Source organism: Triticum urartu, chromosome 3A, assembly GCF_056163025.1.
Source record: "Triticum urartu cultivar PI428250 chromosome 3A, HENAU_Tu73, whole genome shotgun sequence".
NCBI classification, from domain to species: Eukaryota; Viridiplantae; Streptophyta; class Magnoliopsida; order Poales; family Poaceae; genus Triticum; species Triticum urartu.
The window spans coordinates 265047818-265059653 of NC_141875.1; the positions used below are offsets into that span (position 1 = coordinate 265047818).

The 11836-nt window shown below is 41.4% G+C and overlaps 1 protein-coding gene across 1 annotated transcript; it reads left to right on the forward strand.

Annotated features, from left to right (window-relative positions):
- Nucleotides 1-8700: 8700 nt before the first annotated feature.
- LOC147979408 (uncharacterized) lies at nucleotides 8701-9234 on the forward strand. The gene has a single exon (XM_087515196.1). It carries the CDS (start codon nucleotides 8701-8703, stop codon nucleotides 9232-9234), a length of 534 nt encoding a protein of 177 aa, XP_087371322.1.
- The last annotated feature ends 2602 nt before the right edge of the window (nucleotides 9235-11836 follow it).

Below are 11836 nucleotides of genomic sequence, written 5' to 3' on the forward strand. Positions count from 1 at the left end.
GAAATTTTAGGATTCTTGCACTCTGGTCAGGGCTGGTGCTTCAATCTCGTTCCCGTGCCTGTGCACAGTCTGGGCAACAGACCTAGGGTTGGTTGCACCAACAATTGGTCCCCTTTGTAATTTGTATTAAATTTTGACCAAAGATTTAACTAACAAAATGTTAGTTCAGGTCAGCAAAAATTATATCGTTGGATGCGTATTTGAACATAGTGTTCAATGATATAATTTTTCGTGACATGCATAAACATTTCTTAGTTAAATATTTGGTCAAAATTTGGTACAAATTACAAATGGGACAAATAAACCAGGATGGAGGTAGTACATCAATCACACACGGTTCCCAAAATTGGAACCGCATGGAATGAATTTCATTTTGCCTGTTGCGTCAATCACACACGGTTGGCTCTAGCAAACCATTGCCTCCGAAATACATTGTGGGACAGAAAACCCTGATCACCCAATTCAAAAAAGAAAAAAGAAAACCCTCACTATCCCCACATCACAAAAACCCTCACCCCACCCGCCACCCCCTCCGGTCCCCATTCACACCTGCACAAGCTCCTCCGCCTCTATGCATGGCACTTCCTATCACGGCGGCAACCACTTAGCTCGCCGCCGCCAGGCTGCCAGTGAACCCCACCGCATTTCGCTACTTCCGCTTGCCACCGCCTATCATCATCGACTTTCTCGGCAGCTGCGGCAGAATGGAATAGGCTCGGAAAATGCTGAATTTCATTTTGGAACTTCAGATGACAGAGTAATCAGAAGTCATTGTGTCAACCCCATACATGACTTCTTAGTGGCTAACCCCTTTGCAAAAATTATGAGGTTTCGAAACCAGACTTAGAAGTGGTAATATTAGTTTGAACTTCTCTGATATCCATGTTCAGCGGATCAGCACGAGCGTTGCTACCTCTTGAGCACTGCGTTGGATTTCCTTGAAGAGGAAAGGATGATGTAGCAAAGTAGCGTAAGTATTTCCCTTAGTTTTTGAGAACCAAGGTATCAATCCAGTAGGAGGCTACACGCGAGTCCCTCGTACCTGCACAAAACAAATAACTCCTCACAACCAATGCGATAAGGGGTTGTCAATCCCTTCACGGTCACTTACGAGAGTGAGATCTGATAGATATGATAAGATAATATTTTTAGTATTTTTATGATAAAGATGCAAAGTAAAATAAAAGCAAAGTAAAAAGCAAAGGAAATAACTAAGTATTGGAATATTAATATGATGAAGATAGACCCGGGGGCCATAGGTTTCACTAGTGGCTTCTCTCAAGAGCATAAGTATTTTACGGTGGGTGAACGAATTATTGTTGAGCAATTGACAGAATTGAGCATAGTTATGAGAATATCTAGGTATGCTCATGTATATAGGCATCACGTCTGAGACAAGTAGACCGACTCCTGCCTGCATCTACTACTATTACTCCACTCATCGACCGCTATCCAGCATGCATCTAGAGTATTAAGTTCATGAAAACAGAGTAACACCTTAAGCAAGATGACATGATGTAGAGGGATAAATTCATGCAATATGATAAAAACCCCATCTTGTTATCCTCGATGGCAACAATACAATACGTGCCTTGCTGCCCCTACTGTCACTGGGAAAGGACACCGCAAGATTGAACCCAAAGCTAAGCATTTCTCCCATTGCAAGAAAGATCAATCTAGTAGGCCAAACCAAACTGATAATTCGAAGAGACTTGCAAAGATAACCAATCATACATAAAAAATTCAAAGAAGATTCAAATATTGTTCATAGATAATCTTGATCATAAACCCACAATTCATCGGTCTCAACAAACACACCACAAAAAGAAGATTACATCGAATAGATCTCCACAAGAGAGGGGGAGAACATTGTATTGAGATCCAAAAAGAGAGAAGAAGCCATCTAGCTAATAACTATGGACCCGAAGGTCTGAGGTAAACTACTCACACTTCATCGGAGAGGCTATGGTGTTGATGTAGAAGCCCTCCGTGATGGATGCCCCCTCCGGCAGAGCTCCAGAATAGGCCCAAAGATGGGACCTCGTGGATACAGAAGGTTGCGGCGGTGGAATTAGGTTTTTGGATCTGTATCTAATCGTTTGGGGGTACGTAGGTATATATAGGAGGAAGGAGTACGTCGGTGGAGCAACAGGGCGCCCACGAGGGTGGAGGGCGCGCCTGGGGGGGTAGGCGCACCCCCTAGCTCGTGGCTTCCCTGTTGGTTGCTTGACGTAGGGTCCAAGTCTCTTGGATCTTCTTCGATGAGAAAATCATGTTCCCGAAGGTTTCATTCCGTTTGGACTCCGTTTAATATTCCTTTTCTTCGAAACCCTAAAATAGGCAAAAACAACAATTCTAGGCTGGGCCTCTGGTTAATATGTTAGTCCCAAAAATAATATAAAAGTGGATAATAAAGCCCAATAATGTCCAAAATAGTAGATAATATAGCATGGAGCAATCAAAAATTATAGATACGTTGGAGACGTATCAAGCATCCCAAGCTTAATTCATGCTCGTCCTCGAGTAGGTAAATGATAAAAACAGAATTTTTGATGTGGAATGCTACTTGGCATAATTTCAATATAATTCCTTTTAATTGTGGTATGAATATTCAGATCCGAAAGATTCAAGACAAAAGTTTAATATTGACATAAAAATAATAATACTTCAAGCATACTAACAAAGCAATCATGTCTTCTCAAAATAACATGGCCAAAGAAAGTTATCCCTACAAAGTCATATAGTCTGCTATGCTCTATCTTCACCACACAAAGTATTAAATCATGCACGTCCCCGATGACAAGCCAAGCAATTGTTTCATACTTTTGACATTCTCAAACTTTTTCAATCTTCACGCAATACATGAGCGTGAGCCATGGATATAGCACTATATGTGGAATAGAATGGTGGTTGTGGAGAAGACAAAAAGGGAGAAGATAGTCTCACATCAACTAGGCGTATCAACGGGCTATGGAGATGCCCATCAATAGATATCAATGTGAGTGAGTAGGGATTGCCATGCACGGATGCACTAGAGCTATAAGTATATGAAAGCTCAACAAAAGAAACTAAGTGGGTGTGCATCCAACTTGCTTTCTCATGAAGACATAGGGCATTTTGAGGAAGCCCGTCATTGGAATATACAAGCCAAGTTCTGAAATGAAAAATTCCCACTACTATATGAAAGTGACGAAATGAGAGACTCTCTATCATGAACATCATGGTGCTACTTTAAAGCACAAGTGTGGTAAAGGATAGTAACATTGTCCCTTCTCTCTTTTTCTCTCATTTTTTTATTTGGGCCTTTTATCCTTTTTTATGGCCTCTTTTCTTCTTCTTTTTTCGTCCAGAGTCTCATCCGGACTTGTGGGGGAATCATAGTCTCCATCATCCTTTCCTCACTGGGACAATGCTATAATAATGATGATCATCACACTTTTATTTTCTTACAACTCAACAATTACAACTCTATACTAAGAACAAAATATGACTCTATATGAATGCCTCCGGTGGTGTACCGGGATATGCAATGAATCAAGAGTGACATGTATGAAAGAATTATGAATGGTGGCTTTGCCACAAATACGATGTCAAGTACATGATCATGCTAAGCAATATGACAATGATGGAGTGTGTCATAATAAATGGAATGGTGGAAAGTTGCATGGCAATATATCTCGGAATGGCTATGGAAATGCCATAATATGTAGGTATGGTGGCTATTTTGAGGAAGGTATATGGTGGGTTTAAGATACCGCCAAAAGTTGCGTGGTACTAGAGAGGCTAGCGATGGTGGAAGGGTGAGAGTGCGTATAATCCATGGACTCATCATTAGTCAAAAAGAACTCACATAATTATTGCAAAAATCTATTAGTTGTCAAAACAAAGTACTGCGCGCATGCTCCTAGGGGGATAGATTGGTAGGAAAAGACCATCGCTCGTCCCCGACCGCCACTCATAAGGAGGACAATCAATAAATAAATCATGCTCCGACTTCATCACATAACGGCTCACCATACGTGCATGCTACGGGAATCACAAACTTCAACACAAGTATTTCTCAAATTCACAAGTACTCAACTAGCATGACTCTAATGTCACCATCTTCATATCTCAAAACAATTATCAAGTATCAAACTTCTCATAGTATTCAACACACTCATAAGAAAGTTTTTACTATTCTTGAATACCAAGCATATTAGGATTATTTAAGCAAATTACCATGCTATTTAAGATTCTCAAAATAATCTAATGAAGCATGAGAGATCAATAGCTTCTATAAAACAATTCCACCACCGTGCTCAAAAAATATAAGTGAAGTACTAGAGCAAAACTATATAACTCAAATGATATAAGCGAAGCACATAGAGTATTCTAACAAATTCCAAATCATGTATGGCTCTCTCGAAAGGTGTGTAAAGAAAGGATGATTGTGATAAACTAAAAAGCAAAGACTCAAATCATACAAGACGCTCCAAGCAAAACACATATCATGCGGTGAATAAAAATATAGCTCCAAGTACAGTTACTGATAGAAGTAGACGAAAGAGGGGATGCCTTCCGGGGAATCCCCAAGCTTTGGATTTTAGGTGTCCTTAGATTATCTTGGGGGTGCCATGGGCATCCCCAAGCTTAGGCTCTTGCCACTCCTTATTCCATAATCCATCAAATCTTTACCCAAAACTTGAAAACTTCACAACACAAAACTTAAAGTAGAAAATCTCGTGAGCTCCGTTAGCGAAAGAAAACAAAAGACCACTTCAAGATACTGTAATGAACTCATTCTTTATTTATATTTGTGTTAAGCCTACTGTTTTCCAACTTCTCTATGGTTTATAAACTATTTTACTAGCCATAGATTCATCAAAATAAGCAAACAACACACGAAAAACAGAATCTGTCAAAAACAGAACAGTCTGTAGTAATCTGTAGCTAGCGCAAGATCTGGAACTCCAAAAATTCTAAAATAAATTTCTGGACGTGAGGAATTTATCTATTAATCATCTTAAGAAATAATTAACTAAATATCACTTTCCAAATAAAAATGGCAGCAGTTCTCGTGAGTGCTAAAGTTTCTGTTTTTTACAGCAAGATAACAAGACTTTCCCCAAGTCTTCCCAACGGTTCTACTTGGCACAAACACTAATTAAACACAAAAAACACAACCAAAATAGAGGCTAGGTAAATTATTTATTACTAAACAGGAGAAAAAATCAAGGAATAAAAATAAAATTGGGTTGCCTCCCAACAAGCGCTATCGTTTAACACCCCTAGCTAGGCATAAAAAGCAAGGATAGATCTAGGTATTGCCATCTTTGGTTTTAGGGAAAAAGAGAGCAAACTTGTTACCTATGGAATTAATTTTTGTATTTTGACAAAGTACATGTCCATTAATGGTAGAAGATAGATTAAGAATGTTGCGGAAATTGGCGTCTAGGCTAGCTTTTATCTCTTTAAGAGATTCGTCTTGGTAAGAAAGCAAAAGAGATGTGATTTCAGATTTCTCGTTAATGGGGTGCCCAAATATAGTTTTCATCCTCTTATAGGTATCTATGGGGTCCCCTTCAAGAAAACCCTCCTCGAAAATAGCATCTAAAACTTGTTTGAATGAAGAGGGCAGCCCAACATAAAAGCCTTTTAAGTAAACCTCAATTTGATATTGGGGTACATAGCTAGCCCGGATCCTTAACAGCCTATCCCAAGCATCTTTCAAAGATTGATCAAGTAAATAACGAAAAATTCCAGAATCATCTTCATCAAAATTACTAAGGTTCCCATTGATAACTCTGGCAAGTTTTTCCATAGCATTCCAATTTATGACTTTAGATAAGATAGCAGGATTGTCTAAAGCACTAGAACTTGGGAGAGAACCCCCAATTCTTTTTGGTTCCGACATGGCGAGGGAAAAGCGAGCGAAAAGAGGCAAATAGAGAAAGAGAGGGAGGATAGAGAGAGAGGGCGAATAAAACGGCAAGGGTGAAGTGGGGGAGAGGAAAACAAGAGGCAAATGGCAAATAATGTAATGCGGGAGATAAGGCTTGTGATGGGTACTTGGTATGTTGACTTTTGCGTAGACTCCCCGGCAACGGCGCCAGAAATGGCTCGTTGTTGGGAGTCAAATCTTAACTTGCACGAACCTCCCCGGCAACGACGCCAGAAATCTTTCTTGCTACCTCTTGAGCACTGTGTTGGATTTCCTTGAAGAGGAAAGGATGATGCAGTAAAGTAGCGTAAGTATTTCCCTCAGTTTTTGAGAACCAAGGTATCGATCCAGTAGGAGGCTGCGCATGAGTCCCTTGTACCTCCACAAAAAAAATAACTCCTCACAACCAATGCGATAAGGGGTTGTCAATCCCTTCACGGTCACTTACGAGAGTGAGATTTGATAGATATGATAAGATAATATTTTTGGTATTTTTATGATAAAGAGGCAAAGTAAAATAAAAGCAAAGTAAAAAAGCAAAGGAAATAACTAAGTATTGGAAGATTAATATGATGAAGACAGACCCGAGGGCCATAGGTTTCACTAGTGGCTTCTCTCAATAGCATAAGTATTTTACAGTGGGTGAACGGATTACTGTTGAGCAATTGACAGAATTGAGCATAGTTATGAGAATATATAGGTATGATCATGTATATAGGCATCACGTCCGAGACAAGTAGACCGACTCCTGCCTGCATCTACTACTATTACTCCACTCATCGACCGCTATCCAGCATGCATCTAGAGTATTAAGTTCATGAAAACAGAGTAACGCCTTAAGCAAGATGACATGATGTAGAGGGATAAATTCATGCAATATGATAAAAAAACCCATCTTGTTATCCTCGACGGCGACAACACAATATGTGCCTTGTTGCCCCTACTGTCACTGGGAAAGGACACCGCAAAATTGAACCCAAAGCTAAGAACTTCTCCCATTGCAAGAAAGATCAATCTAGTAGGGCAAACCAAACTGATAATTCGAAGAGAATGCAAAGATAACCAATCATACATAAAAGAATTCAGAGAAGATTTAAATATTGTTCATAGATAATCTTGATCATAAACCCACAATTCATCGGTCTCAACAAACACACTGCAAAAAGAAGATTACATCGAATAGATCTCCACAAGAAAGGGGGAGAACATTGTATTGAGATCCAAAAAGAGAGAAGAAGCCATCTAGCTAATAACTATGGACCCGAAGGTCTGAGGTAAACTACTCACACTTCATCGGAAAGGCTATGGTGTTGATGTAGAAGCCCTCTGTGATGGATGCCTCCTCCAGCGGAGCTCCGAAACATGCCCCAAGATGGGATCTCATGGATAAAGAAGGTTGAGGCAGTGGAATTAGGTTTTTGCCTCCTATCTGATCGTTTGGGGGTACGTAGGTATATATATAGAAGGAAGGAGTACGTCGGTGGAGCAACAGGGGGCCCACGAGGGTGGAGGGCGCACCGGGGGGGGGGGGGGGGTAGGCGTGCCCCTACCTCGTGGCTTCCCTGTTGGTTGCTTGACGTAGGGTCCAAGTCTACTGGATCTTGTTCGGTGAGAAAATCACGTTCCCGAAGGTTTCATTCCGTTTGGACTTCATTTGATATTCCTTTTCTTCGAAACCCTAAAATAGGCAAAAACAACAATTCTGGGCTGGGCCTCCGGTTAATAGGTTAGTCCCAAAAATAATATAAAAGTGGATAATAAAGCCCAATAATGTCCAAAACAGTAGATAATATAGCATGGAGCAATCAAAAATTATAGATACGTTGGAGACGTATCAAGCATTTGCTACTGATGAGCTGAATTTCATTTCTAATATCAGTTTGAACCTTGTAGTCTTAGAATTTGAGCCATATAACTCTGGAATTTGAACCTTGTAATATTTCGAGCTTTTGTGGTATAATCGCGGAAATGGCATAGTATGAGACTCATATATTAGTAGCACTATTTTGACCTTAATATGCAACGGACTTAGATTTTATTAACCATTCTCGAATCTGTTTACCTAGTCGATCTCATAGCACACGATATGTATAGCTAACTCGACTGTGATCTTTGATATTATTGCACATAGTTGATTTCTTCAACCGTGTGCCCTGTAGAGGGCAGAATTAATTATCGCACTCAAGTGTCCATCATCACCCTTCTGTGTAACTTTGACCTCATCACCCACGGGTAAACTTATGACCAAAGTCATTCCACACACTTTGCTTATACAAAGCTTTTTGCCAATAAACGCCCATGATTTGTCCCTCTTCTAGCTGACGCCTAAACTAGCCAGGCGGGAAGCTTGCACGGTAAACTGCGCGGTAGCGCGGGAACAGGCTCATCGATGATACATTTGGCGCCTCTTCGAGCCCACGCGTGGTCAAACGAAACGCGTGCGGTGCGGTGTTGTCAAGCGTGCGCCGGAATCCTCCGCTATGAATGCCATGACAAGGCATGAAAATTATGGGCTGGCTGGCCCCCATTTATTACATCGGCCATTTAACCCTTGTGTCTCTTCAACCTTTCAATCGTGCCCCACCATTGCAAGAAGCACACCTAGCACGACAAATTTTTAGAGGGTATCCTACGTGGCTCCTATGGCGTTTCGTGTGGCTGTTGACGATGAGCAGCAGTTCACCATGAATGTTGTGGTGGACACCCACAGAAGGTTCACGAAGCTATCGGTGGTGTACACGAACTACCCGTTCTTGGTGGAGCACTCCATCCACATCATGGAGCTATTGCTTGCCAAGGAGAAGTACAAGGTCATTGGGATCGACCTTGAGTACACCCACGCTCGTGTCGGGTCTCGTCCCAAGGTCGTCGTCGCCCATATGTGTGTGCGCAACCACGTCCTTGTCTACCACTACTGCCTGGCCACAAGGCCTTCCAAGCATTTTGCCAGGTTTGTCAACATCCCCCACTACATGTTCACTACGGTGGACATCACCAACGCTGTAAAGGTGCTCAAGAATTCAGGCATCGCCTTCCAGAATCTTGTCGACATCCAGGGCCAATACAAGATATGTGGTAGCAAGGAGCATGAGAAGGACTCACTAGTTCACCTCACCGAGCCCATCATCGACCTCTACTATAGAAACATGAAGGATTCCTGCAACAAGGACAAGCGTGTCTGGCACACGGCCTGGATGGAGAAACTCGACAAATCACACGTTGTGTATGCGGCCAAAGAAGCATACACGAGCCACGACATGTACATGCAGATCGTTGACATGAGGAACAGCCTCCTTCCCCAAAACGGCTAGCGGTCCAGCTAGAAGCAGAGCAATGGCAAGCGTCGTTGCAAAAATAAGTAGATGATTGGATCCTCGTTTCTACTACTTTAGTATGCATGTAATTGCTTACATTGGTGTGTGGAAATGTTATGTGTGTAGTCACTTGTGTAATTTATGCTTAATTTGGTTTTGCAATGATGTATTTTTAAGTATATATGTTGATGCTCTGTAGACAGAGCAAATCACATCGCACACGGACTAAACAATGGAACCCGTCGGTGATGATTTCATCAATCACTCACAATTGTATACCAGCAATCGTTTGCTCACAACACACATGACTTGTTAAAAGGAATCGTCTGTGTTGTTATCGGTCTTCCCACACATTTCCAATTACAGAACTATTTGCCGTGTATCACACACATCTTGTTAAGTTGAACCGTTTCTATTGTCTTGGCTCAACGCAAACAGTTCATCCGAACGAACTATATGTCATATATCGCACACACCTTCATCTGGCTACCCGTTTCTATTGTTCCGCCTCATCACAAATAGTTTATCTGAGTGAACTGTATGCCGTATATTGCACACGCCTTCACCTGGCTGCCCATTTCTTTTGTTCTGCCTCATCGCAAACAGTTCATTTAACTGAACTGTATGCCCTGCATCGCACACTTATACGTCTCCAATGTATCTACAATTCTTGATTGTTCCATGCTATTATATTATCTGTTTTGGATGTTTATGGGCTTTATTATACACTTTTATATTATTTTTGGGACTAACCTATTAAACGAAAGCCTATTGCAAATTGCTATTTTTTTGCCTATTTCAGTGTTTCGTAGAAAAGGAATATCAAATGGAATCCAAACGGAATGAAACCTTCGCGAGGATCTTTTTTGGAACAAACATGATCCAGGAGAATTGGAGTGGACGTCAAGGAAGCAGCGAGGCAGCCATGAGGTAGGGCGGCGCGCCCAGGGGGGCCAGGCGTGCCCCGACCCTCGTGGGCCCCTCGTAGCTCCACTGACCTACTTCTTTTGCCTATATGTACTCTTATACCCTGAAAACATCTAGGGGAGCCACGAAACCACTTTTCCACCACTGCAACCTTCTGTACCCGTAAGATCCCATCTGGGGACCTTTTCCGGCGATCTGCCGGAGGGGGATTCAATTACGGAGGGCTTCTACATCAACACCATAGCCTATGCGATGATGTGTGAGTAGTTTACCACAGACCATTCGGGTCCATAGTTATTAGCTAGATGACTTCTTCTCTCTCTTTGGATCTCAATACAAAGTTCTCCTCGATGTTCTTGGAGATCTATTCGATGTAATTCTTTTTGCGGTGTGTTTGCTAAGATCCGATGAATTGTGGGTTTATGATTAAGATTATCTATGAACAATATTTGATTATTCTCTGAATTCTTATATGGATGATTTGATATCTTTGCAAGTCTCTTCGAATTATCGGTTTGGTTTGGCTTACTAGATTGATCTTTCTTGCAATGGGAGAAGTGCTTAGCTTTGGGTTCAATCTTGTGGTGCTCGATCCCAGTGACAGAAAGGGAACCGACACGTATTGTATTGTTGCCATCGAAAAAAGATGGGGTTTATATTATATTGCTTGAGTTTATCCATCTACATCATGTCATCTTGCCAAATGCGTTAATCTGTTCTTTTGAACTTAATACTCTAGATGCATGCTGGATAGCGGTCGATGTGTGGAGTAATAGTAGTAGATGAAGAATCGTCTCGGTCTACTTGACACGGACGTGATGCCTATGTTCATGACCATGCCTAGATATCGTCATAACTATGCGCTTTTCTATCAATTGCTCGGAAGTAATTTGTTCACCCACCGTAATATATGCTATCTTTAGAGAAGCCACTAGTGAAACCTATGGCCCCCGGGTCTACTTTACATTATATAAGTTTCCGGTCTCCAATTCTAGTTTACTATTTATTTTGCAATCTTTACTCTTCATCTATACAACAAAAATACCAAAAATATTTATCTTATTATCTCTATCAGATCTCACTTTCGTAAGTGACCGTGAAGGGATTGGCAACCCCTTTATCGCGTTGGTTGTGAGGTTCTTCTTTGTTTGTGCAGGTAATAGGTGAATCGCGTGTAGTCTCCTACTGGATTGATACCTTGGTTCTCAAACACTGAGGGAAATACTTACGCTACTTTGCTGCATCACCCTTTCGTCTTCAAGGGAAAACCAATGCATGCTCAAGAGGTAGCAAGAAGGATTTCTGGCGCCGTTGTCGGGGATATTTGCACCAAGTCAAGTCGAGATTTGATCTCCCGACAACTAGCCATTTCTGGCACCGTTGCCGGGGAGATCTATGCACAAGTCAAGACATACCAAGTACCCATCACAAACTCTTATCCTTAGCATTACATTATTTGCCATTTGCTCTCGTTCTCCTCTCCCCCACTTCACCTTTGTTGTTTTATGTGCCCTCTTCCGTTTGCCCTTCTGTTTGCTCGTGTTACTATGTGGCTTCTATTAGCTTGGATCTACACTTGCTAAATATCTATTGTTATGGATCCTCATCCTCTTGCTAATATTTTTAAAAGATCCAATTATGATGAACCAATAGCTAGTGAGTTGAGTGCACT

Coding starts and splice junctions, on each gene's coding strand:
- LOC147979408 (XM_087515196.1), top strand. CDS start 8,701: ATGGAGCTATTGCTTGCCAAGGAGAAGTACAAGGTCATTGGGATCGAC.